A 24,858-nucleotide genomic window follows, 5' to 3' on the forward strand; every position below is an offset into this window, starting at 1 on the left:
ATTGCTTTGTGAGAACAGCTCTATCAGGGCTGTGACTAGCCGAAGGTCGCCCAGCCGGCTGCCTGTAGAGGAACAGGGAATCAAACCTGGCTCGCCAGAGTAGAAGCCACTGCTCTTAACCACCCCATTATGCTGACTCTCAAAAAGCATCCTTCAGTTCGAACAAGAATGTATCACGGGGATTCTCTGTTTTGGCTGGATTTGTTCTTTGCAGACGTGTGTGCTAGACCAGCGGTAGTCAACCTGTGGTCCTCCAGATGTCCATGGACTACAATTCCATGAGCCCCTGCCAGCAAACGCTGGCAGGGGCTCATGGGAATTGTAGTCCATGGACATCTGGAGGACCACAGGTTGACTAGCCCTGTGCTAGACTGTCCCAGGGTTATCAGCGGCATCGCAGTCCCAGGGGTTTCAGGGCTTTTCCTGCACACCCCCAATTATTTTGTTACTCCCAGTTGCTGACGTCAGCCGTCCCTCCTCCTCTGGGTTCCTGTTAGCCCTCCTCAGTGCTGTCGGCCACTGCCTTGCCCAGGCGTGGACAACGAGGCCCTTCCTTTTTAATCCAGGCAGTCTTCGGAGCTCAACAAACTGCGCCAGGATTGCGCCCGGCTGGTGAATGAGCTGACGGAGAAGAACAGCAAGTTGCAGCAGGAGGAACTCCTGAAGAATAACGCGGAGCAAGCCATCAATCAGCTGAAGGTAAACTCCTTCCTCGTTGCCTGCAGCTGTTCGGACGCTGTCAGGGGGCTTGCAGATTTTCAGGCCCTACGCTGCACGAGTCCTTGGCCTTTTTGAGCTTGTGGGCACCTTTGGAATTCTGACACAGCGTAGTGGCCGGCGCTGCAAAATGGCTGCCGCAGGAGGTGGAGCCAGTCACAAAATGGCTGCCACAGGAGGCGGAGCCACCAAGAAAATGACTTTTCTGCTTGGTCCCTCTGGTGGTAGCCCATTCCCTCCCCCAGAAAGGCCTCTTCTGAGGTGTGGGGTTCCCAAATCTTGGTGTGGGGTTCCCAAATCTTCCCCAGTGCCTTTTCGAGCATTGCAAAGAAAAACAAAACTTAAGTTTGTGGCTTTTTCCTCCCTGGCTCTTGCACAATTTGCCTTATGCAGAATCTGAACCCTATGACACTCTAAATCAACATTCCCAAACTTGGCACAACTGGTGCCCACCCTGTGTTTCAGGGAAGTGGACAGAACTAATGTGAAGGCGGGACCTGCAGTTGGCTGCATTCACACAAATACCGTGTCCTTTTCCCTGCTCCTCCGTAGCCTTCTGGATGTGCATTGTCCTTCTTCATCTGCATGTGTTGTTCTCTGTGCGCATATCCTTGGCTCAGGTCCTTATGATAGTCATTTGGCGGTGGTGCTCAGCACTCTTTCAAAATGCCAGATGCACCCACAGCTTCAGAATAGGTTGGGGACCCCTGTCCTATTCACTGTGATCTGAAATACATGGGGAACTTAGGCCAATATTTGAGAGAATGCAACCTTTACATCACACTGACAAGTTATTACAACGCTCAAAACAATGGAACCCCCAGGGCTTAACAGAAATATCGAGTTCTTGTCTCACTCCACATGCTAAGCCACTCAGTTGACCCTTATACCCAGAATTAAACTTTGCTGGGCCAGACACCACTGGACTCAAACTCTGTTGTGTTACTTTTTTCTTTGTGCTGTACGTCAGTTGTCCCCAACCCGCGGGCCGCGGCCCGGTGACGGGCCGCGAAGGCCATGGCGCCGGACCGCGGATCCCTCTCCCCGCCCCCCCCTGCAGTAAAAAACTTCCCAGGCCGCAAGCTTGCGGCCTGGGAAGCTTCTTACTGCCGGAGGGGGGGGGGAGAAGGAATCAAGGCCGCGCCCACGTATTGCGCAGGCGCGGCCGGGCCGCGCATGGGCACATGCGCCATGCGCGGTCGAAATCGCGCATGTGCGGAACTTTCGCGCACACGCTATTTCGGCCGCGCATGCGCAATGCGCAGCCACGCATGCGCAATGCGCGGGTGGGCAGTTGCCCTGCCGGTCCCCAGCCTCAAAAAGGTTGGGGACCACTGCCGTACGTCATCCTCTCTTCCCACTAGGCGGCCCCCTACTCACTTCCTCCAAAATCCAGAAGAAGCAAAACTTGCAGGATCAGATTTGGAGCTGTGTGCCTTCAAAGATGGGCATCAAAGATGTGTGTGTGTGGTGGTGGTGGTGGGGGGGGGCTTTCCTTTTAGCATGCATTGGGGGAGGCATGCATGCGGTCTGCAGTCTGGTGATGTTTCTTGGTTTCTGTCCCTTCCAGGCTCAGCAGCAAGAAGCCGAGCGACGGTGGGAGGAGTTGCAGGCCTACCTCCGCAAACGGACGGCGGAGCACGAGGCCGCCCAGCAGGGTGAGAGCAGAGGAAACCAAACAATGTTCGGAATAGTGTTCTCTCCACACCTTAACAGTATTCAAGATGGGGAGGGGCTGTGGCTCAATGGCAAAGCATTGTGATCATCATGGAAATAACTCCGCATCAACCAGCTTCAGGTGTTTGGCACGTGGAAGGTCCCAGTTTCAATCCCTAGCATTTCATGAACACAGACCGCATCACTCTTGGTCCGTCAGAATTAGTGTCATCTACTCACATCGGCCGAAGCTCGCCAGGACCTCAGGCTGAGGTCTTTCCTGTCACCTCCTACCTGATCTTTTTAACCGGCTCTTCCACTGAGCCATGGCTCCTTTCCCACTCAGAGTATCTCCAGCTGCAGGGGATTGAACCTGGGACCTTCTGCATGCAAGACAGAGGCTCTTTCACCATAACCCATTCCTAATAAATTTGAAGACAGGAAGCTGCTTACACTAAGTCAGATCTTTGGACTGTCTTTCCCATCGCCTCCTGCCCAGCCCTTTCAACCGGGGATACTGGGGGTTGAACCTGGGACCTTCTGCATGCCAAGCAAAAGTTCTGCCACAGCCCCTTCCTAGTAAAGATTCCTAATAAATAAATAAACACAAGAAGCTGCTTCTACTAAGTCAGATCACTGGTCTATCCTGGTCAATCTTTCCCATCCCCTCCTGCCTGGTCCTTTCCGGGGACCTTCTGCATGCCAAGCAGAGGCTCTTCCACTGAGCCCCTCCCTAGTAAATATGAACACAGGAAGCAGCTTATACTAAGTCAGATCATTGGTCTATCCTGGTCAGTCTTTCCCATCACTTCCCGCTGGACCTTTTAACTGGAGATGCCGGGGATTGAACCTGCGACCTTCTGCACGCCAAGCAGAGGCTCTTCCATTGAGCTACAGCCTCTCCCTAATAACTTTGAACACAGGAATCTTCTTATACTAAGTCAGATCACTGGTCTATCCTGGTCAGTCTTTCCCATCCCCTCCTGCCTGGTCCTTCTAACTGGAGATGCCGGGGATTGAACCGGGGACCTTCCGCATGCCACACAGAGGCTCTGCCACTGAGCCACGGCCCGTTCCGTGAGATTGATACTCTTATAATTGCCTTTTATTTTAGTTTTTTTTAGTTCAATTTCCCACAGTACGTTCACATTCAGGTGCTTTTCAGGACGTGCATGCGTGGGACGTTGTGGAATCGGTGCCTCAGATAGTTTCCTTTGGGGTTTCTTCGCCTCTTCTTGGTGCATGCTAAAGAGGCTTTATCCGACAGTTTCATGTCTTACGAGCCAAGGCAACAAGCGTAGCATTCTGGGACGCTTGCCCAGAGGATGTTGGGTGCTGTTTGCTACCGTGAGCCTTTGGTGGGCAGGCAAGAGGGGTGCTCGCACTGGGCACTGCAGAACAGAAAGTGCCTTACCTTAAATCTTGCCCATTGTCATCTGATGATACGTCATCTATGTGTATAGATATACATGGAGGTCTCCCGAAATTATAACCCAAATTATAACCCATAATCTCTCCAGTCTACAGAGATTTATGTATTTAGAGAAATTTTTTTTATAGTGCGCCCTCATGAATGGTCACCTTGGGGTGGTTCTCAGCTAATACACATCCTTTGAGCAACCGATGAAGATTAAAGGTAAAGGTAAAGGTATCCCCTGTGCAAGCACCGAGTCATGTCTGACCCTTGGGGTGACGCCCTCTAGCGTTTTCTTGGCAGACTCAATACGGGGTGGTTTGCCAGTGCCTTCCCCAGTCATTACCGTTTACCCCCCAGCAAGCTGGGTACTCATTTTACCGACCTCGGAAGGATGGAAGGCTGAGTCAACCTTGAGCCGGCTGCTGGGATTGAACTCCCAGCCTTATGGGCAAAGCTGTCAGACGGCTGCCTTACCACTCTGCGCCACAAGAGGCTCATGATGAAGATTAAAACAGTGATTAAAATTCTACTGTCTGACTACTGTCTAAAGCAGGGGTAGTCAAACTGCGGCCCTCCAGATGTCCATGGACTGCAATTCCCGTGAGCCCCTGCCAGCGAACGCTGACAGGGGCTCATGGTAATTGTAGTCCATGGACATCTGGAGGGCCACAGTTTGACTACCCCTGGTATAAAGCTTCTGTCCTCGTGGAGGCAAGAAGAAAAGAAAGGGGGAAGAAAAGGGAAGGGTAGAAGGGAGTAGAGGGCGGCCCGGTTTAGCTGTTTGGTGAGTTTTTCCACTGGCCTCAACACTGTGTTTTGCGAAAGAGCTCCGTCTTGCAGGTCCCTGCAGAATCATTTACCTCCCCTGGAGAAAATGGCTGCTTTAGAGGGTGGACTCTGTTATATTACATCCCGCTTAAGTCCCTCCTTCCCTTCCACAAGCCCTGTGCTCCCCAGGCCTCACCCCCAAACAACCAGGAATTTCCCAGTCTGGAGTTCGGAACCTTTACTGGTGGCCATGTAACATGCAAAACGGCTCCAGGTTAAAAGGAATTTCATAAAGGTTACCTTTTCCTGTAAGTTTGTGCTACGTGCTATATCTGAGTGGCCAAACTATAGCTCTCCAGATGTCCATGGAGTACAATTCCCACGAGGCTCATGGGAACTGTAGTCCATGGAGATCTGGAGAGCCACATTTTGGTCACCCCTGGGCTTTATAAAGGGGATGTTTCCACCTCTCAGCTCCCCCCTCCTTTTTTGTCAATGGCAGATGTCCAGAATAAGCTTGTGGCCAAGGACAACGAAATCCAGAGCCTGCACAGCAAGCTGACCGACACCATGGTCTCCAAACAGCAGCTGGAGCAAAGGATGATCCAGCTGATGGAAGCGGAGCAAAAGAGGGTCACGGCTGAGGACTCGATACAGAGGCAGGTGCAGGTATGGGACCGTTCAGTTACAAAGTATAAAAGCAGGGATGGCATTAGCCCAGCGGTAGTCAAACTGCGGCCCTCCAGATGTCCATGGACTACAATTCCCAGGAGCCCCTGCCAGCAAATGCTGGCAGGGGCTCCTGGGAATTGTAGTCCATGGACATCTGGAGGGCCGCAGTTTGACTACCCCTGCATTAGCCTAACGTAGTGGTCCAAAGAATGCAGCGTGATCTGAGGGACCAGCTCTCCCGAGTGTACTCCTCAAAGTATGTTGTGCTCTGCCGGTTCAAACAGGCTGGTGGTCCCCTTCCCACAAGACGTGGGCTTGACTTCAACCAGAGCCAGGGCCTTTTCGATCCTGGCCCCTTCCTGATGGGATGAGCTCTCGGAAGAGAAACGGGCTCTGTCAGAACTTAATTAGTTCTGCAGGGCCTGTAAAACGGAGCTCTTCCACCGGGCATTGGTTGAGGCCAGGCCTCCAGGAACTCCCAAGAACACCCCCTCCCTAGGTCAGAATGCTGTACTATGGACCATCGAGCCCTGGCGACTAATGGGGGGAACACTGTGGGAGAGATAGGAAGTATGGGACGCCGGTTTTTAAGTGTTGTTTTTAACTCTGTTGATTGTATTTGCCCTATAAATCCATTCATTCATTCGTTCGTTCGTTCGTTCGTTCGTTCATTCATTCATTCATTCATTCATTCATTCATTCATTCATTCATTCATTCATTCATTCATTCATTCATTCATTTTAAATTGATCGATTGATTTATAACCTGCTACTCTTGCACAAGACAGTTCATGGCAGGTAACAAGTCAAACCCTACCATAAAATTCCCCTTAACTATAAAACAATCTAAACTATTTACTTCAGTGTGTGTGTGTGCGTTTGTGTATCCTTATCCATTGTTCCTGTGAAACAGCCCTGGGGGTGGAGAGTGTCCTGGCAGTCTGAGATGGAAGAGGGCCAATCAGTGTGCGGCCTGATTGGCTCTCCAGCTCCTGCCCTCCTTCTCTGGACGCTAGCCACATTCCTCTTAGCCATGCAGGAGACAGAGAGACACAGAGAGCCCTGCCAAACCACAAACGACCCCTGATTACCTGCTATGGTTCCTGCTGCGAGAGACAGACAGACAGACAGACAGACCGACAGACAGACAGGAGCTTTCCGCACTCCTTCAAAATCGCACAGTGGTTGCCAATTGAAAACGCTACTGATGACACAGAGTGCAAACGAGACCCAAACAGCAAAGAACCCTTGCTTCCCCGAAAGAACCCTGATTACCTCCTATGGCTCCTGCTGCAAGAGAGCAAGTGCTGGGGGAAGGCCCTTGGAGATGTGGTCCCTCAGCCCTGGACCCCATAAGGCCTTGGAGGTTAAAACTGGAGTCCTTTGGTGGGAAACTTCTTTACATTTCAGAGTGACCTATTTCTTGCCGGTTTTGTTCACTTAGTATTTCTTTTTTTCCTTTTCTCTTTCTGAAAGGAGCTGTTGGAACAGAACGAGGCTTTGAAGGCTCAGGCCCAGAAGTTCCATTCACAAAGGGCCGTTCAGGTACGCATTTGGTACAGCCCCCGTTTGTTTGGGGCAGTGTGGGGGTCCCCCTTTTTGCGCCTTTGGGAACTTTTGGGATTTTGTGGAAGGGTATGTTGGTAGCCCGGACCTAAAATGGCTGCCACAGAGGGCGGAGCCAAACCCAAAATGGCTGCTTTTGCAGCCATGGAAAATTTTCTTTGAATGAGGCCCAATATTTGGGGGCCCCATGGACTTTCTGAAAAGCTTGGTGGGCGCCAGGGGAAGGCCTTTTTTTGGGGAACCCCTCTGCAGTGGCTTTTGGCAGGATTAGAGGCAGGAAAACACCACTTCAGATATCCCCTCCCGGCTTGACGGACACAGGTACCATTGGACCAGTCGCAAACTCCACCCAATCTGTTTTGCAGGGTTGCTGTGACTGTTCGTTCTGTGCTGAGCCCTTTGAAGGGAGGTTAGGATTTTAAAAAATCACTGAATTAAATTTGGGAATTAGCATGTGGGATGAAGCAGTGAGGAGAACTATAATCTCTCATTTGATCATACTTTTGAGGAAGAGCCTAAGAACTTCAGAAGAGCCCTGTTTGATCAGACCAGTGAGGGTCCATTCAGTCCAGCCTCCTGTCTCACACCGGGGCCAGCCAGTTCCTCTGGAGGGCCAGCAACAGGGCAGAGAGGCCGAGGCCTTCCTAAGAACATCAGAAGAGCCCTGCTGGGTCAGACCAGGGGTCCCTCCAGTCCAGCCTCCTGTCTCACACAGGGGCCAGCCAGTTCCTCTGGAGGGCCAACAACAGGGCAGAGAGGCCAAGGCCTTCCTAAGAACATCAGAAGAGCCCTGTTGGGTCAGACCAGGGGTCCATCCAGTCCAGCCTCCTGTCTCACACAGGGGCCAGCCAGTTCCTCTGGAAGGCCAACAACAGGGCAGAGAGGCCAAGGCCTTCATATGAACATCAGAAGAGTCCTCTGGGGCCTGGGGCCAAAACCCAAGAGCTAGAACTCTGGAAGCCCTCCTGTGGTTGCCCTCAAAGCACCAAGAATGCAGAGCCTCAATGCCCTAGACCAGTGGTCCCCAACCCCTGGCCCGGAGACAGGTACCGGTCCGTGGATCAGTCGGTACCGGGCTGCAGCTCCTCCCCATCCTCCTCCCCGGCTGCTGCCTTGGGGGCTGCCATTCCACTCTGCCGCCGGCTCACCTTTGGTGCTCTCCAGCTGCCGCCATGGCTGGGGCTCCCCCTCGGCATGGCATTGCGTAGCTGCTGCTGGCAGCGCCCCCAGCGGGCAGCGGGAAGTCAGGGGTGCCGGTGGGAAAGCAAGCAGAGCAGGGGCTCAGGAGGCGGCAATGTCCCTCAGCAAAAGACTAACCCCCCCTCCCCCGGGCCTCAGTAAAAGTTTCAAGGGTTGACCGGTCCCCGTTGATAAAAAGGTTGGGGACCACTGCCCTAGATGTAAGAACGTGAGGGAAGCCATGTTGGATCAGGCCAGTGACCCATTGAGACCAATCCTCTGTGTCATACAGTGGCCAAAACTCAAGAAATGGGGCCAGAACTCAAGAAACCCTCCCACGGTGGTCCTCCAAGACCCAAGAATACAGAGTGGCAGTGCTCTTGTCAGAGTGTTCCCTCTGTACCTTGTGGCGAATAAGCACTGACTTCAAATGGGTCCTCTATTTAGACCCACACCTGTCAGCTGTGTGTCTTCTGTCTTTCAGAACTCTGCTTCAGCCCTGGCAGAAGAACTCCACAAAGTGTAAGTATTCCTCCCCACCCCCCTGCCCCCTCTATTGATTGATTGATTGATTCAGTTTGGTGTAGTGGTTAGGAGTGTGAACTTCTAATCTGGCATGCCGAGTTCGATTCTGCGCTCCCCCACATGCAGCCAGCTGGATGACCTTGGGCTCGCCACGGCACTGATAAAACTGTTCTGACCGGGCAGTGATATCAGGGCTCTCTCAGCCTCACCCACCCCACAGGGTGTCTGTTGTGGGGAGTGGGAAGGGAAGGCGACTGTAAGCCGCTTTGAGCCTCCTTTGGGTAGGGAAAAGCTGCATATAAGAACCAACTCTTCTTCTTCATCCACTCACTCACTCACTCACTCACTCACTCACTCACTCGCTGCTGTTGTTTAATTGCAGGATTGCAGAAAAAGACAAACTCATCGGCCAAGCCGAGGAATCCTTAGCGGACGAACGCATGAAAGTAACCAGCAAGGAAGAGGATCTATTGGTAGGGTTACAATCTCAGACCTTAACTGGGGGAGGGAGGCAGGGGTTGAAAAGTTACAGCAACATGGTGGGATTTTCAAGGCAAAAACATTTCAGATGTCGTTTGGCTTACTCTGCATAGTGACCCTGACCTTCTCGGTGGTCTCCCAGCCAAGCGCTCCCCAGGGCTGATCCTGCTTAGCTTCTGAGATCTTAGGCTTTAAACCTGGTACGTTTCGACCCTCATTGGGTCTTCCTCAGAGGTCAATGGCACACATCCTTATCCATTGTTGTACCTCTATATATTTGTGAAACAGCCTAGGGGGTGGAACGTGTCCGGCTGTCCAAGTTAGAATAGGGCCAATCAGGGTGCAGCCAGCTTTGCCCTGACTGGCCCTGCCCACCACCTCCCACAAAGTCAAATTGAGCAAATAGTTTCTTCGGCAGCTTAGTCTCTTAGACTGTGTCACCCCCCCCCCCTTTCCCGAAAGTTTAGTCAGGGTCAAACCTAATGGCCATGAAGTGTATGGTGCTTTGCAGACGGCCAAATCTCCTTTCCCTCCCTCCCGCCCCCCCCATGGGAAATCTTAGTCCTCCGACTGGAAACCTGAGCCTCCACAAAGCCCCTTCAGAGGCAGAAAGGCAGGAGAAGGTAGATTCCCAGGTTGCCGTATCCTGGCCCCAAATTCTGTGGGTGGCGCGTGCATGCGCGTGTTTCTTTCCCCTCCTTGCGCTTGCCTGCCACGTAGGTCGTGCTTCTTCTCTCTCCAGGCTCTGCAGAACATGAACATGTCCTTGAAAGCCGAAATGCAGAAACTGCAGGCTCTGACGAACGAACAGGTAACGAAGCCTCTCGCACCTGTCAAAGGAACCTGCCCCTCTGTCCACGATGCTACATTTCCCTTGTGCTGTGAAAGGGCTGCTGCCACAGGCAGAGCCTTTCACAAAGTGACTCCCACAGCTTCCCTTCATCCCCCCACAAGTGAAGAGCCTTGTGTCATGGTGGCAGCTGCTGCTAAGGCATTGTTTAGAAAGAATCCATATAGCCAGTTTGGTGTCGTGGTTAGGAGTGCGGACTTCTAATCTGGCATGCCAGTTTGGATTCTGCGCTCCCCCACATGCAGCCAGCTGGGTGACCTTGGGCTCACCACGGCACTGATAAAACTGTTCTGACCGAGCAGTGATATCAGGGCTCTCTCAGCCTCACCCACCCCACAGGGTGTCTGTTGTGGGGAGAGGAGAGGGAAGGCGACTGTACGCCATTTTGAGACTTCTTCAGGTAGAGAAAAGTGGCATAGAAGAACCAACTCTTCTTCTTCAGTAATCTCAGGGCTCTCTCAGGCACCCCTCCCTCACAGGGTGTCTGTTGTGGGGAGAGGAATGGGAAGGCGAATGTAAGCCGCTTTGAGCCTCCTTCGGGTAGGGAAAAGCGGCATATAAGAACCAACTCCGCTTCTTCTTCAGTAATCTCAGGGCTCTCTCAGGCTCCCCTCCCTCACAGGGTGTCTGTTGTGGGGAGAGGAAAGGGAAGGCGAATGTAAGCCGCTTTGAGCCTCCTTTGGGTAGGGAAAAGCGGCATATAAGAACCAACTCTTCTTCTTCTTCTTCTAAACGAAAGCCTTGCTGACCCCACTCGCTTTTTAAAAACAGTTGGCAGGAGCCACGTTGGAGACCCCCCCCCCCATCCAGAAATCCTGTTGCCAGTTAGCTTGAGCTGGCACTGTGTGTTCTCTCTGATCCTTTAACAGTGGCATGCATTTTGCTGTCCACAGCTGCAGTGGCTCAAGCTCCAGCATCCCTCTGTCTGAAATAAAGTGCTTTCCTTCCTCGATCTGACCCCCTGAAAGCATGAAAGCCAGGATGGGGCGTTGTCGAGTGGATACGGAGCATGTGCTCGTTCCATTACGGATTCTGGGGTGGAGAAAGTGAACTCCACCACTCCTTTCTGCTTGCAGGGGAGGGATGGGCGCAGAGAGAGGGCCAAAGGCTCGGTTTCTGAAGCTGGCAGGCAGTGTTGCTGTCTCAGGCTGTGATCAGACACACTGAGTGATGCTAATGCTCTTTGTACCCTAGGCGGCGGCTGCGTTGGAGCTGGAGAGGATGCAAAAAAGGTATCGTGTGATAAACCTCCTTCCAGCAGGGGGCGGAGGGCAGGCTGGTTCAGCTTCCAGGGGCATAGAGAGGAACGGTGTCCTCACCGTAGAAAGGAACGGTCTCCTCTCCTTCCCACCACCAGAGACCGGATTCAGAACTCAAAGCCAAAACACACTGTTTCGAATTGGCACAATAAAATCAGAGTCCAGCGTCACCTTTAAGACTGACCAGGATTTATTCAAGGCGTGAGCTTTCGAGGGCAAGCACTCTTTGTCAGACTCTCGCCTTGAATCAATCTTTGTGGGTCTTAAAGGTGCCACTGGACTCTGATTTTATTGTGCGACTTCAGACCAACACGGTTACTCATTTGAATCTGTTTTGAATTGTTTCCTGAATTCTAAACCCATGCACATACAGGCAGTTTATGTTGTAGGCCGACCCAAGAGTGTCGCCAGAGCAGGCGGTCTACAACCCTAATAAATAAAATTAATTTAAAGTAAATAAAATAAACGTCGTCCTCCCTTTAATCCGTTCTCTCTCCGTTCTTCAGCGCTCAGGTCAAAGACGACAAAATCAGAACGCTTGAGGATCAGCTGCAAGAACACCACTCCAAGACTGCAGGTGTCCAGGAGGAACTTCAGGTACCCAATCCTGGAGGAGGGCAGGATGCTGTTTCCGTTGTCTGCAGAGGAGAGGACACGCAGTAATGGGTTTAAACTACAAGTACAACGATATAGGCTAGAGATCAGTAAAAAAATGTTCACAGTCAGAGTAGTTCAGCAGTGGAATAGGCTGCCTAAGGAGGTGGTGAGCTCCCCCTCACTGGCAGTCTTCAAGCAAAGGTTGGATACACACTTTTCTTGGATGCTTTAAGATGCTTAGGGCTGATCCTGCGTAGAGCAGGGGGTTGGACTAGATGGCTTATATGGCCCCTTCCAACTCTATGATTCTGTAATTCTATGAATTGACCGGGACGAGCTTTCCCAAAGCGGGATGATCAGATGGCAGTGGGGCAGGGCAGTTTTGGAGCACATGGTGATTTTCCAACCCAGATCTGGTTAGAAAGTAGCTGGGAGAGAAAGGCCGGGCCCTGAGGTAGCCCAGGCTGAGTGAATGTTCAGGAGAATAGCAGCTAGACCTTCCTCTCCCACCCAGCCCTTAAAGCCAATAGGCTGTTTGACTACCAGCGTGGTGTTGTGGTTAAGAATGGTTAATCTTGGTTTTAACCTTCAAGGCCATTTGTGGTCTGCGCTGAATGTATCTGAAAGACTGTCTAATTCCTTATGCCCCTTTGCAGATCTCTCAGCTCTGTGAATTCTAACAGGTTGGTGATAGCTGGCCCATGCAAGGTGCCGGCCTGGGGCCTTCTCAGTCCTGGCCCCAACCTGGTGGAATGAGCTGAGGGCCCTGTTGGAGCTATGCCAGTTCTTCAGGGGTCTGCAAAACAGAGATCTTCCACCCAGTGTTTGGCTGAGGGCAGGGCAAGGAAGACCAGTGTGGCCCCTCCTCCAAGCATCTCCAAGTAATTTCCTTGAGGCATGGAGTCGGGGTGGGCCAATCGAATAGGGTAGGTTTTAGGGGGGTTGGTTTTATTATTGATTGTCATGACTGTTATTTTACCGTTGTCTGCTTTCATTTTGTCATAAACCGCCATGAGCCAGTTGGGAGGAGAGCAAGTCTAAATTAATAAATTAATAAATTAATAAATTAATAAATTAATAAATTAATAAATTAATAAATTAATAAATTAATAAATTAATAAATTAATAAATTAATAAATTAATAAATTAATAAATTAATAAATTAATAAATTAATAAATTAATAAATTAATAAATCTGGAACACCAGGTTGGTTTCCCCACTCCTCCTCCATATGTAGCCACATACAGCTTGACTCTGGGTTACTTCTGAGCAAGGCTGTGTTGGTCTCAGACCTCAGAGTGACCCCACTGTCCTCAGCGGGAAGGTCAACGTAGTGTGTTCCCTGGGAATGGAAACCCCTCAGGATGGGACAGACTTCTTGGTGCAGCGGTTAAGAGCGGTGACCTCTAATTGGGTGTGCTGTTTGATTCCCCACTCCTCCAACTGGGTCACCTTGGCCAATCACAGTTCTCTTAGAGTTGTTCTCACAGAGCAGTTCTCTCAGAGTTCTCTCAGCCTCACCTACCGCACCGGGTGGCTGTTGTGGGGAGAGGAAGGGAATGGTTTTTGTGAGCCCCTTTGAGACTCCTTCAGGCAGTGAAATGCAGGCTATAAGAAACCCAGCCCTTCTCCTTCAGGAAAAGGCAGCAGTAAAAAAAAGGTTATTACTGTTCAATACGCATTTGAAACAAGGTGGTTTTTAATTGCTGCAGCTCTGAATTTGCAGACATCTTACATGCGATTAAAATCCAGGTCTGCTAACAGAGTCATTCAACAATCGCCGGAAGAGCAAGCAGGCTTCATATTCAGAAGACGATCCAGAAATTTAATTCTCAGTAAAAAAAAAATCCCACAGAAAAAGATGAGTTGATTTTTATATCCCGCTTTCCACTGTCCAAAGGAGTCTCCAAGCGGCTTACAAACACCTTTCCCTTCCTCCCCCCACCACAGGCACCCTGTAAGGTAGGTGGGGCTCAGAGAGCTCTGAGAGAAACTGCTCTGTAAGAACAGCTCTAAAAGAACAGGCAATGGGGAAAACGTGCGGAAAATGTCTGGAATCCCTGAAGCAGAAGGAACGGCTACAAAGGAAACGGGAAAGCACTTTGAGCGCTCTAGGGCCTTTTAGAGCACAGAGCAACGGAGTCTGCTTTCAAGGCCAAATAAAACAACCAGAGGAAGGATTGAGCAAGGGAAGGAATGAGCAGCTGGGGTGACGGGGGGACACGGCACCGGCTGAAGAGCATCTCAGAGGTTTGGGGAACCCGGAACAGATGCACAGGAGTCTTGCACTGGAGAGCAGAGACCTGGCTTTCTGCTTAGGCTGGAAAGACCCGTGAACTTGATACCACTAAAATGAATACTGCTAAGAAATTTATCACAGTAATGGATCCCAGTTCAGACACTATCTGACTCTCGAAAGCTGTCCTGGAATTCCCTGCCACGGGATAGATTGCTTCAAGGGGGGATGGATGAACATACGGAGCAGAGGTCCTTATTAACCACAAGATTTAGGGGGAAGGCCCTGTCTTAGGTAGTGATGCTTGGGGGGGGGGCTGGGGCAAGGGTGGGAGGGCTCCTCGAATTTGGGCTCCGTGGAACCTCCGGGGAGCTCTCCCAGCACCCCAGAATTCCTCAGAACCCCTGCTCTACCCACTAGGCCACGCTGTCTCACAACGGCAACAAACCCCCAAGGCCTGATTCTCTGATCTTGTCATTCTGTTCCAGAACCTCACGGACCAAAAGACAAGCCTGCAGTTGGAAATGCAGAAGCTGCACGCCGTCTTGAATGAGCAGGTAGGGCGTGGCTCTGTGGCTCCGGAGTCGCTAAAACCCAAAGCGTGCATTTTTGAGATCTCGTCCCCCGCGAGGTATTATTGGCCTCTAAGACCTGCCTTAAATGGAGGAAACGAATGCTCCAGGTCAAGTCAAAACTAATTTCCAGTCCCCGCACCAGAGGCGCTTAAACCAGATGCAGCCAAGACTAACTCTGGCCCTTCCTGTATTGGCATGAAGCGACCGGCTATAACAAGACTGCTGGAATTCCCTAGTGCTCGGAAACTGAGGGAATCCCGTCATACTGAAAGATGTGCCATGGATAGCCAGGGAGGGAGAGGCTGTGGGTCAGTAGCAGAGCATTTTGTGCACGCAGGAGGTCCCTGGTTCAATCCCCAGCATGTGTGGTGAAAAGGAACAGGCAGTAAGTAACAGGAAAGTCCCCCCCTGCCTGAGGCTCTAGAGCAGGGCTAGTCAAACTGCGGCCCTCCAGATGTCCATGGACTACAATTCCCAGGAGCCCCCTGCCAGCGTTTGCTTGCAGGGGGCTCCTGGGAATTGTAGTCCAAGGACATCTGGAGGGCCGCAGTTTGACTACCCCTGCTCTAGAGAGCTGGGCCTTTTCTGCACCCAAAAGATAATGCACTTTCAATGCTGTTTGGAAGTAGATTTTCCTGTTCTGCACAGGAAAATCCAGCTGCCAAAGCACATTGAAAGTGCATTATCCTATGTGTGCAGAATGGGCCCTGCTCCCCGCTTGAGTACACAATAACGGCCTTGATAGACCAAGGGTTTGGTTCAGTAGAAGGCAGCTTCGTGTGTTCTGGATAGCCCAATCTCGGAAGCCAAGTCGGGCCAACCCTGGCCAGCATTTGGATGGGAGACCTCCAAGGTGGTAGTTCCTCCAAGGAACACTAGAGGTCAGGCAACGGCAGACCACCTCCGAAGGTCCCTGCCTGGCTGCCAGACAGTCCTCAGATCTCCTGGCGTCACCACCCACATAGGATAAGCCAAAGTGGTGAAATATCTCTGCATCTGTCAGCACACCAGAGCAGTGACTCCAGGGTCTAGATGAGGCGCATGCAGGCAAGAACCAGGATTCTAAGCTGGCAGGCGTTCCGCTAAAGCTGCAGAGGACTCATCCTTTTCTCCCTCTTTTCAGGCTAACACAGAACTGCTGGAGCAAATGGAAAGGAGGTAAGAGCGGCCGGAGAGAGGGGCGGTTTGAGCAAAACGGAAGGCAGCGTTTAAAATAGAAACGACACGAGCTTTTTGTCGGCGCCTTTCAAAGCCTGAACCTGTACTGTCTACTCCAGTAGTAAGCAGCACTGAGTACAGTAGTATTTAATCCGAATAGAGGCCAACAAAGATTTCTCAGAGTATAAGCTTTGGAGAGTGAACGTTCCCTTCGTTGGATCAAATAAGACCAGGTTTCCTCAACCAGGGTTTTGTGGTAACCCTGGGGTTTCTCGATGGTCCTGGGAGGGTTTCCCGAATGGGTGGGAATTAATTAGACTTTTTACATATTGCTTAAATTGGTTAAACATTTATCGAGTGATACGACCATCTATGATCATGCTGACCGGCCTTCCCTCCCCAAATGGCCAATGATGGGGCAGGAAGGGGAGGGGCCCCGGGTGGGCGTGTCCTCAGCGATGGTTCCCCACCATATTCTGCCCGATCTCGCCTCTTCTGGGGCTTCTCGAAGCCTAAAGAATGTTTCAGGGGTCTCTCAACGGTAAAAAGGTTGAGAAAGACTGGATTAGACTTTTGACGCTCAAAGGTTTCTACTCTGGGAAATCTCGGTCAGTAGGGTTGCTACCAAATGCAGATCTTATTCTTCTGCCCTAGACCCACCTGAAATTAGCTTCCGAACAAGAGTACCAATCCTGTACTCCAAGCTAACCTTGCTGTCGATTGAGCTTGTTTCTCCTCCCCACAGCATCACAGACAAGGATGAGAAAATCAAGACCGTCGAAGAACTCCTTGAAACGGGACTCATAGAGATGGCAAATAAGGAGGAAGAGCTGAAGGTAACCTCTCCGAGTGACTTGCAACCAGCTTTCCAATGACGCTGCCCTGGATCGCAGCATGGGCCTCCCTCATGCACCGACATTCTCCGCAGGAGTCGCAGCAGCTGATGTGCGGATGGGGCAGTTTCCTTCCCCAGCATCTGGCTCGCTGTTATGCTACAGCCATTAAATCGGGAGCTCCAAATGTGTTGCAAATGCTTGGAGCCCCGGTTTATTCACTCAAGAGCTTCTTGTGGTGCAGAGTGGTAAGGCAGCTGTCTGAGGCTGGGAGTTCGATCCCAGCAGCCGGCTCAAGGTTGACTCAGCCTCCCATCCTTCCGAGGTCGGTAAAATGAGTACCCAGCTTGCTGGGGGGTAAACAGTAATGACTGGGGAAGGCACTGGCAAACCACCCCGTATTGAGTCTGCCATGAAAACGCTAGAGAGCGTCACCCCAAGGGTCAGACATGACCCGGTGCTTGCACAGGGGAGACCTTGACCTTTACCTTTTATTCATTCAAGGATCTTAATACCCTGCCATTCCACAAAAATATGTCTCTAATTAGAGCCCTGATATCTGGTGGGCTTAAGTAGATGTGGCCGTGAGCAAGATGGCCCAGGTTTACAATAGAATCCTAGAGTTGGAAGGGGCCTCCTGGGTCATCTAGTCCAACCCCCTGCACTATGCAGGACACTCACCACCCTCTTGCTCCTCCACTGTCACCTGCCACCCCCTTGAACCTTCACAGAATCAGCCTCTCCATCAGATGGTTATCCAGCTTCTGTTTAAACATTTCCAAAGATGGAGAACCCACCACCTCCCGAGGAAGCCTGTTCCACTGAGAAACCGCTCTAACTGTCAGGAACTTCTTGTTGAGGTTTAGATGGAATTTAGAATCATAGAATCCTAGAGTTGGAAGGGACCTCCTGGGTCATCTAGTCCATCCCCCTGCACTATGCAGGACACTCCCAACCCTCTCGCTCCTCCACTGTCACCTGCCACCCCCTTGAGCCTTCACAGAATCAGCCTCTCCGTCAGACGGCTCTCCAGCCTCTGCATAAAAACCTCCAAAGATGGAGAACCCACCACCTCCCGAGGAAGCCTGTTCCACCGAGAAACCGCTCTAACTGTCAGAATCACACCCGGCTCGCCAGATTAGAAGTCCACACCCCTAACCACTACACCAAGCTGGCTCTCTTGTGGTCATGCTTGGTTCTTGTAGCTCAGTATTAGTGCTGAATGTCTCTTTCCCAGTTTAACTTGGGGACAGGCTGGTGAGTCTCAGATCAGCTGAGAATTTTGTCTTGACCCTTCTGTCCACCTTCAGAAAGTTCAGAAAGCGAGGGTGCCGGGCGTGGGGTTTCCGGTGGTAGTGAATGTTTTTTCTCCGGGAATGCAGCAATGTAGAAACTTTTGTCACTGTTCCTGTGTGGTTTGGACAATGCGTGTATTCTAGTGAAAGAGCGAAAATCTTTTCTTCTTGAAAGGCATTGAGGGCAGAAAACTCATCCTTGAAAAACGAAGTGACAAGCCTGCAGAGGACGCAAACAGAACAGGTAAGTGTATCTCAGAATGAAATCTGGGGGGACTTGGGACCCGTAAGCTAAATAGGAGCAGACGGTGGGATGCAGCGGTAAAGAAGGCGAATGCAGACTTGGGCTGCAGCAAGACTGTTTATGCACTGGAGGTTTTATGCCAGGTTGCAGGCTGGAGTTTTAGTCGTGGCAGGTTGTCCCACCTCTTCCTGCACCCACATGGGGGAGCACTTGGCCTGGTGCACCTCGTCCACCCCTGATTTGTGCTCCTGCACAGGAGCTGGCGCAGTGAAGTTCCCAGTGCATAAACGGTCCAACAGAAGCATCACATCCAAATCACAAGATGTCATAGTCCCATTGCATACGGCACTGGTCAGACCACACCTGGAGTCCTGTGTGCAGTTCTGGAGGCCTCACTTCAAGAAGGACGTAGATAAAATTGAAAGGGTACAGAGGAGAGCGACGAGGATGATCTGGGGCCAAGGGACCAAGCCCTATGAAGATTGGTTGAGGGACTTGGGAATGTTCAGCCTGGAGAAAAGGAGGTGGAGAGGGGACATGATAGCCCTCTTTAAGTATTTGAAAGGTTGTCACTTGGAGGAGGGCAGGATGCTGTTTCTGCTGGCTGCAGAGGAAAGGACACGCAGTAATGGGTTTAAACTACAAGTACAACGATACAGGCTAGATATCAAGAAAATTTTTTTCACAGTCAGAGTAGTTCAGCTGCAGAATCAGCTGCCGGCTGGACAGGTCTTTATCACAGATGTTTTAGGCTGATCCCGCCTTGAACAGGGAGTTGGACTAGATGGCCTCTGTGGCCCCTTCCAACTCTATGGTTCTATTCTGTGATTCTATGGATTGGTCTCTGCCAGTGGTAAACTGCTGCAGAAATCCGTGAACACCCGGGGGCACTTTTGCACGCACCGAACAGTGCGCTTCCAACCCACTTTCGATCCATCAACCAATTTTATTTTTATAACCCACCTTTTCTTAGACAGCTGAGGATGGGTAACAAGAGGTTTCCAAAACAGCCAATTCTGATTTACATTAAAACTGTCATATGATATAATTTGAAGCCTTAAAAATGTTTTAAAAGCCGCTTCCTCGTAATTTCAAATCTTTGGCAGCGGCAAGACGCGGGGTTAGATAGTGCGGGAATGTTTTGTTTTCTGTTTTTGCCTTGGGTGGATGGATTTTCAGGCGGACGGGACAATTTTGTCTACCCAGAATGGCAGCTGCTCTCCAGGGGCTGAGGCATAGGTTTTAACCATCACCCCCTCCATAATAATTTTACCAGGAGATGCCGGGGATTGAACCTGAGGATCTTCTGCATGCCAAGCAGGTGCTTTACCACTGAGCCACAGCTACTGTGGGCTGGTTTCCTGGGTCTTTCATTCTGCCACGGAGGCTGAATTGGGGGAGGGGGGGGCAGGTGAGAAGGAGGGCTAAGAACTGTCCAAATGAAATGATTCTGTTTTGTGGCCTTCTCCTGCCAATCTCTCTTGCATCATCTCTATTAGTAATTGCATGCTGTTTTCATTGCTTTAATTGATTGTTTTATCCTATTGTTGTGAACTACCCCTAGCCTGTTTGCGGACAGGCTTGGTCTGTTTGCAGACAGTACAAACTGAATAAATGAATCCATTTTCTTTCCCCCCCCCCAAGGGTTCCTTTGCGACGTTAGTGGAAGAACTGCAAAAAGTGTAAGTACCAACCTGGTTTTTCTTTTTCTGCTTTAGCCTGCTTTCTACTCCTCTGCAAATTAGTTAGGGCAGAAATCCAGACCCTCGTTAAAGTCCTCCTGTGCAGCCCGTAGTCAAAGAACTGAAAGGCGGCCTCCCGTTCTCACCTAAACAGCGGCCTCTGCCTCTGACGTACTGTTTAAAATGCGGCCGATTAAAGCTATTTCATTCTTTATTTAAACCATTTTCCGCCACCTTCTGTCCTGACAGAGTTCAAGGCAGAATGCAATGTAGATCAGCCTTTCTCAGCTTCTTTACCATTGAGAAGCCCCCAAATATTCTTCAGGCTTCGAGAAACCCCAGAAGTGGCACCATTGTGCAGAATATGGTTGGGAAGCAGAGCTGTGGACACGCCCACCTGAGGCTCCTCCCCTTTCCTGTCCAGGCTTATCATTGGTCATTTTGGAAGAGGCGTGGTAGGTCAACATGATCCTATGTGAGAGCCAGTTTGGTGTAGTGGTTAGGAGTGTGGATTTCTAATCTGGCATGCCAGGTTCGATTCTGCACTCCTACACATGCAACCAGCTGGGTGACCTTGGGCTAGTCACAGCACTGATAAAGCTGTTCTGACCGAGCAGGAATATCAGGGCTCTCTCAGCCTCCCCTCCCTCACAGGGTGTCTGTTGTGGGGAGAGGAATGGGAAGGCGACTGTAAGCCGCTTTGAGCCTCCTTCGGGTAGGGAAAAACGGCATATAAGAACCAACTCTTCTTCTTCTTCTTCTTCTTCTTCTTCTTCTTCTTCTTCTTCTTCTTCTTCTATAGGGTCACATCAGCTGATAAATGCTGAACAAATTTTTAAAATATAGTTATAAAAATTAATTAACTCTCACCCATTCGGGAAATCCTTCCAGGGCCGTCAAGAAACCCCAGGGTTTCACAAAACCCTAGTTGAGAAAGCCTGATTTAGTTAAAATAAAATATATAATATTGGATACATAAGATCCAAAATTTAAGATCACAATTTAAGATCGCTGGTGACTTGAGAACGTAAGAGAAGCCATGTTGGATCAGGCCAGTGGGCCATCTAGTCCAAGCCAGTGGCCGGTCTAGTCCATCACTCTGAGTCACACAGGGACAGCTAGGAGGTCCAACAGAACTCCAAAATCTCTGCCACTGTTGCCCCCCAAGCACCAAGAATACAGAGTATCACTGCCCCAAGCAGAGTGTTCCCCCTCTAGCTTGCCCCTAATAACCTCTCAGGGACCTCTGCTCCATAAGTTTATCCTTGAAGCCATCTATGCTTGTAACCACCAGCCCACTCACAGCGGTTTACAATGGGTTAAAAAAATACAATAAACCTCAGCAGTACCCATAAAACCCCTCAACCATTTCCCCCCTGTCTTGAGAAACTCCTGAAACGTTCTTCAGTTGGGCAACCAACAACACCCAGCCCCACGCGCACCAGAAAAGGATGGATATGGTGACCACAGTGCTCACGGGCACCATGTTGGGGACCCCTGGACTAGGGGGCGTGTCTGTCCCCAAACAGGCTCTTACCCCCTTGTGCTTCTTAATCTTTCCATCCTCAGAATCAGCGAAAAGGATGGGAAAATCAAATCTGTGGAGGAGCTCCTGCAGGCCGAAGTCCTGAAGGTAACAGCCAAGGAGAAGACCGTCCAGGTAGGCCTCCGGCTTCCTCACGTGACGTTACTTGGGGCGTCCTGTGCGTGCTTGCCTCCATTTTGTTTTTTCTCATTCTGCGCGGGACTGTTGTCATCTCCATTGTCCGACCTTGTCTGTTTTGTCATTGAAAAGGCCTTGGCCCGGGAAGTCGAGGCCCTGAAAGAAGATGTAGGAAAGGCCCAGCTTGAGGAGGACGCCCAGGTAAAGCAGGCCAGCTGCTGGCGGGACGCTTTCAGGGGGCCACTGGGCGCGGCATCGCTTTGCTTGGCTGCGGCGGGCTGCTTTTCTGTCGGGAGGGCTCTTTGCAGGTCAAACTGGACCATTTTCCCGTGCACTGCCATTGAGCAGGAGGTCATAAAGGCTGCGGCCCAATTCTTCCCCTGCCAGCGAGCAGAGCTGGTTTTGGATGACAGGCATCAGCGACACAAATCGCTGTTTCTAGCTTCAACCATGGCCAGGGCTTTTTTGGTCCTGGCCCCAACCTGGTAGAATGAGCTCTTGGGTGAGCTGCGGGCCCTGCGGGAGCTGTCAGTGTTCCGCAGGGCCTGTACAACGGAGCTCTTCCGTCAGGCCTATGGTTGAGGCTGGGATTGGCGAGGAAGAACATTGCCCCCCTGGGGGGTTTGAAGGAGTCATCATCACCCTCCATCCCCCAATGCTCTTGTTCGGGTAGGGGAGAGTGGTATTTTCTGCTGTGTTGGGTATTTTTATAGTCCTTTAACGGGGGTTTTAATGGGGGATTTTAAGACTATTGTTACCTGCCACGAGCCTGTAGGGAGTGGCAGGAAATAAATCGAATAATAATGATGATGATGATGATGATGACGATAAATGCTGAACGTAAAAATCCATCAAGATTTGATCTTTCCGAGATGCAGAATGAATATTTGGGAGGGGGGGGGGGCGGCCTGACGTGGCCTGTCAGCAGCTCGTGGACGTGAGGATGGCAAAGCTTGGACTTTTATTTATTTATTTGTTCGACTTTTAGGCCACCCCACTCCATAACAGTCGCAGGGCAGCTCACAACATTAAAAAAAAAACCACATACATACAATTCAATTAAAAAACATTAAGTATGAAAATTAATCAGTTTAAAAACTTACTCTGTCATTATCCCTGGAATCGCATGTTATTCAGATTTCCTATCCAGGCTCAGATGGAGGGTGTAAGGCAACCTTTCTCAGTTCTTTTACCACTGAGAAACCCTTGAAACATTTTTCAGGCTTTGATAAAACCCAGAAGTGGCACAATTGTGCAGAATGGGGTTGGGAAGCAGAGTTGTGGACACGCCCACCTGTGGCCCCTCCCCTTCCCATCCCCTCCAGGCCCTTCATTGGCCATTTTGGGAGGGAGGCAGGTCAACACGACCATGTAGGATCATATCACCCGCTAAATGTTTAACAGATTCTAAAAATATATAAAATATTAAGCCCTACCTGTTTGAGAAACCCTTCCAGGGCTGTCAAGAAGGCATAGGAAGGGGGTGGTCATCTAATAAAGTTCTTTCCTGGTCAACACGCTCAAGGTCGTTTCAGGTGGATCGCCGCGTTGGTCTGTCAGAGTCGGGGCTTCTAATCCGGTAGCGCCACAGAGACCAGTAAGAACTCCAAAGGATGAGCAGTCAAGAGGCCTAGAACCATAGAGTGGCCTAGTACCATAGAGTTGGAAGTGGCCAGAGATGCCATCTAGTCCAACCCTCTGCTCCGTGCAGGATCAGCCTAAAGCGTCCCTGACGAGTGTTTGTCCAGCTAGTGCTTGAAGACTGCCAGGGAAATAAGACATCCATCCATCCATCCATCCATCCATCCTTCCTTCCTTCCTTCCTTCCTTCCTTCCTTCCTTCCTTCCTTCCTTCCTTCCTTCCTATCCATCCATCCATCCATCCATCCATCCATCCATCCATCCATCCATCCATCCATTTATTTATTTATTTATTTATTTATTTGTGTGTTTTTATCCCCACCCTACCGCATGCAGTGTTTACAAATAAAACATTATCAATTAAAACAAGTCAGTTAAAAATATAAAGTTCTTATAAAGGGCTTAGGAATTCATAACCTTGGCTTACTTGTGATTCTGGCCGATTAGCTTGCAGCCCAGCAAGCTTCTTTTTGCGGGGGGGGGAGGGAAGTGTGGCCGCTGCCGCAAATGCACATGCACGGCACGTCCACGCATGCGCGTTTGCGCTATGCGCAACCACAAATGTGCTGTGCATGCGTGTTTACAGCCGCGCATGGCGCAAACGCACATGCGTGGACCTGCTGCACATGCACGTTTATGCATGGGCTGCTGCGCATGCGCGGCGGCCGGATCACCCTCCTCCCACACCAGTCCGCAGCCTAAAAAAGGTTGTGAACCACTGCTGTAGTTCATCAGCCCCAACCAAACACCTGGATCTTGGAACGCTGCGCCTTCTGATTGCACCAACCATCGACTCGTAGTACCATCCAGTAAAAATTAAGATTGATTGATTCTCTTCCCTTCTTCTAACTCTAACCAGCTTGGTGTCCTGGTTAAAGAGCAGCAGCCTCTCCTCTGGATTCCCCACTCCTCCTCCACATAAAGCTAGCAAACTTGGGCTGGTCCCAGTTCTCTCAGAGCTCTCTCTGCCCTACATGGTGTCTGTTCCAGGGCCGGGAAGGGAAAGATGCTTGTAAGCCGCTTTGACACTCCTTTGGGTAGTGAAAGGCAGGGCATAAAACCCAAGTCTACTTTTTGTTCTGCTCTGAGCCAATCTTCAAGGTAGCCCAGCCGGATCTCTCAGTAAATGCTCCGCTGGCTTGCGGCCTTTGGACTTCACTGTCGGTGTTTTTACTTCACCACTTATTGTATGCTTTTTTCCTCCCCCAGACAACAATTGCCCAAGAGGTCAAAGATCTTCAGAGTCAGTAAGTATCGCAGCCGATTGAAATTACACTTGTTTCAAAGCTGTTGTGGTTAATAAAGAAAAGTTTGTGCCTTACACTGAAGCTCCAAGGAGACTTGATGTGGGGTAGTCAGGTTTCGGGTCTCCTTTAATAAAACAAACAAACAAACAAAAAACCCCTTCAAAGCAGCCCTGGTTTCTAACTCCACTGCTTCCTTTCCCTTACCTAGCAAGTTTTCCATCCCCCCTTGTGGGGCAAGCTGGTGCTTCAGGAGAGTTTCTGGAAGATTTATTAGAATCTAGTGATTAGGGCAGGGATTCCCAACCAGGGGTCTGCAGCCCCCTGGAGGTCCATGGGAATTCTGAAGGGAGTAGTGCAGGCGCTCTGAAATGACATGGTGTGTGTGTGTGTGTGTGGGGGGGTGTTAGCTGTGTTCTCAGCTCCTACTCTTCTTTCCAGCCATAGAAGCAGTAAAGGCAGAACAAAAGGAGGGATAAGGGTGTGGGGAGTGACATCACTTCCGGGGGGGGGGGGGGAGATAGGGGTGTGTGTGGTCAACTGACATCACTTCCGGGACTCCTTGAAATCTGAAAAATTATTTCAGGGGCTCCTCCCTGG

The 24,858-nt window shown here is 50.6% G+C and overlaps 1 protein-coding gene across 8 annotated transcripts in view; it reads left to right on the forward strand.

Annotated features, from left to right (window-relative positions):
- The window catches only part of KTN1 (kinectin 1), a 126,405-nt gene that overhangs the window by 61,688 nt on the left and 39,859 nt on the right, over positions 1 to 24,858 (forward strand). For 4 of the 8 annotated variants that reach the window (XM_077323984.1, XM_077323979.1, XM_077323985.1 and 1 more), the window contains exons 9-25: positions 567 to 699; positions 2,288 to 2,375; positions 5,061 to 5,227; positions 6,707 to 6,775; positions 8,460 to 8,497; positions 8,883 to 8,973; positions 9,723 to 9,791; positions 11,025 to 11,062; positions 11,596 to 11,686; positions 14,412 to 14,480; positions 15,622 to 15,656; positions 16,402 to 16,492; positions 17,960 to 18,028; positions 19,673 to 19,710; positions 21,280 to 21,370; positions 21,506 to 21,574; positions 24,224 to 24,261. In XM_077323984.1, coding sequence (XP_077180099.1) covers positions 567 to 699; positions 2,288 to 2,375; positions 5,061 to 5,227; positions 6,707 to 6,775; positions 8,460 to 8,497; positions 8,883 to 8,973; positions 9,723 to 9,791; positions 11,025 to 11,062; positions 11,596 to 11,686; positions 14,412 to 14,480; positions 15,622 to 15,656; positions 16,402 to 16,492; positions 17,960 to 18,028; positions 19,673 to 19,710; positions 21,280 to 21,370; positions 21,506 to 21,574; positions 24,224 to 24,261 — 1,284 coding nt within the window. The remainder of the gene's footprint in view (positions 1 to 566; positions 700 to 2,287; positions 2,376 to 5,060; positions 5,228 to 6,706; positions 6,776 to 8,459; positions 8,498 to 8,882; positions 8,974 to 9,722; positions 9,792 to 11,024; positions 11,063 to 11,595; positions 11,687 to 14,411; positions 14,481 to 15,621; positions 15,657 to 16,401; positions 16,493 to 17,959; positions 18,029 to 19,672; positions 19,711 to 21,279; positions 21,371 to 21,505; positions 21,575 to 24,223; positions 24,262 to 24,858) is intronic. The other 4 variants (XM_077323987.1, XM_077323982.1, XM_077323986.1 and 1 more) reach the window with 2 other exon arrangements.

Source organism: Paroedura picta, chromosome 2 (assembly GCF_049243985.1).
Source record: "Paroedura picta isolate Pp20150507F chromosome 2, Ppicta_v3.0, whole genome shotgun sequence".
Classification (NCBI taxonomy): Eukaryota; Metazoa; Chordata; class Lepidosauria; order Squamata; family Gekkonidae; genus Paroedura; species Paroedura picta.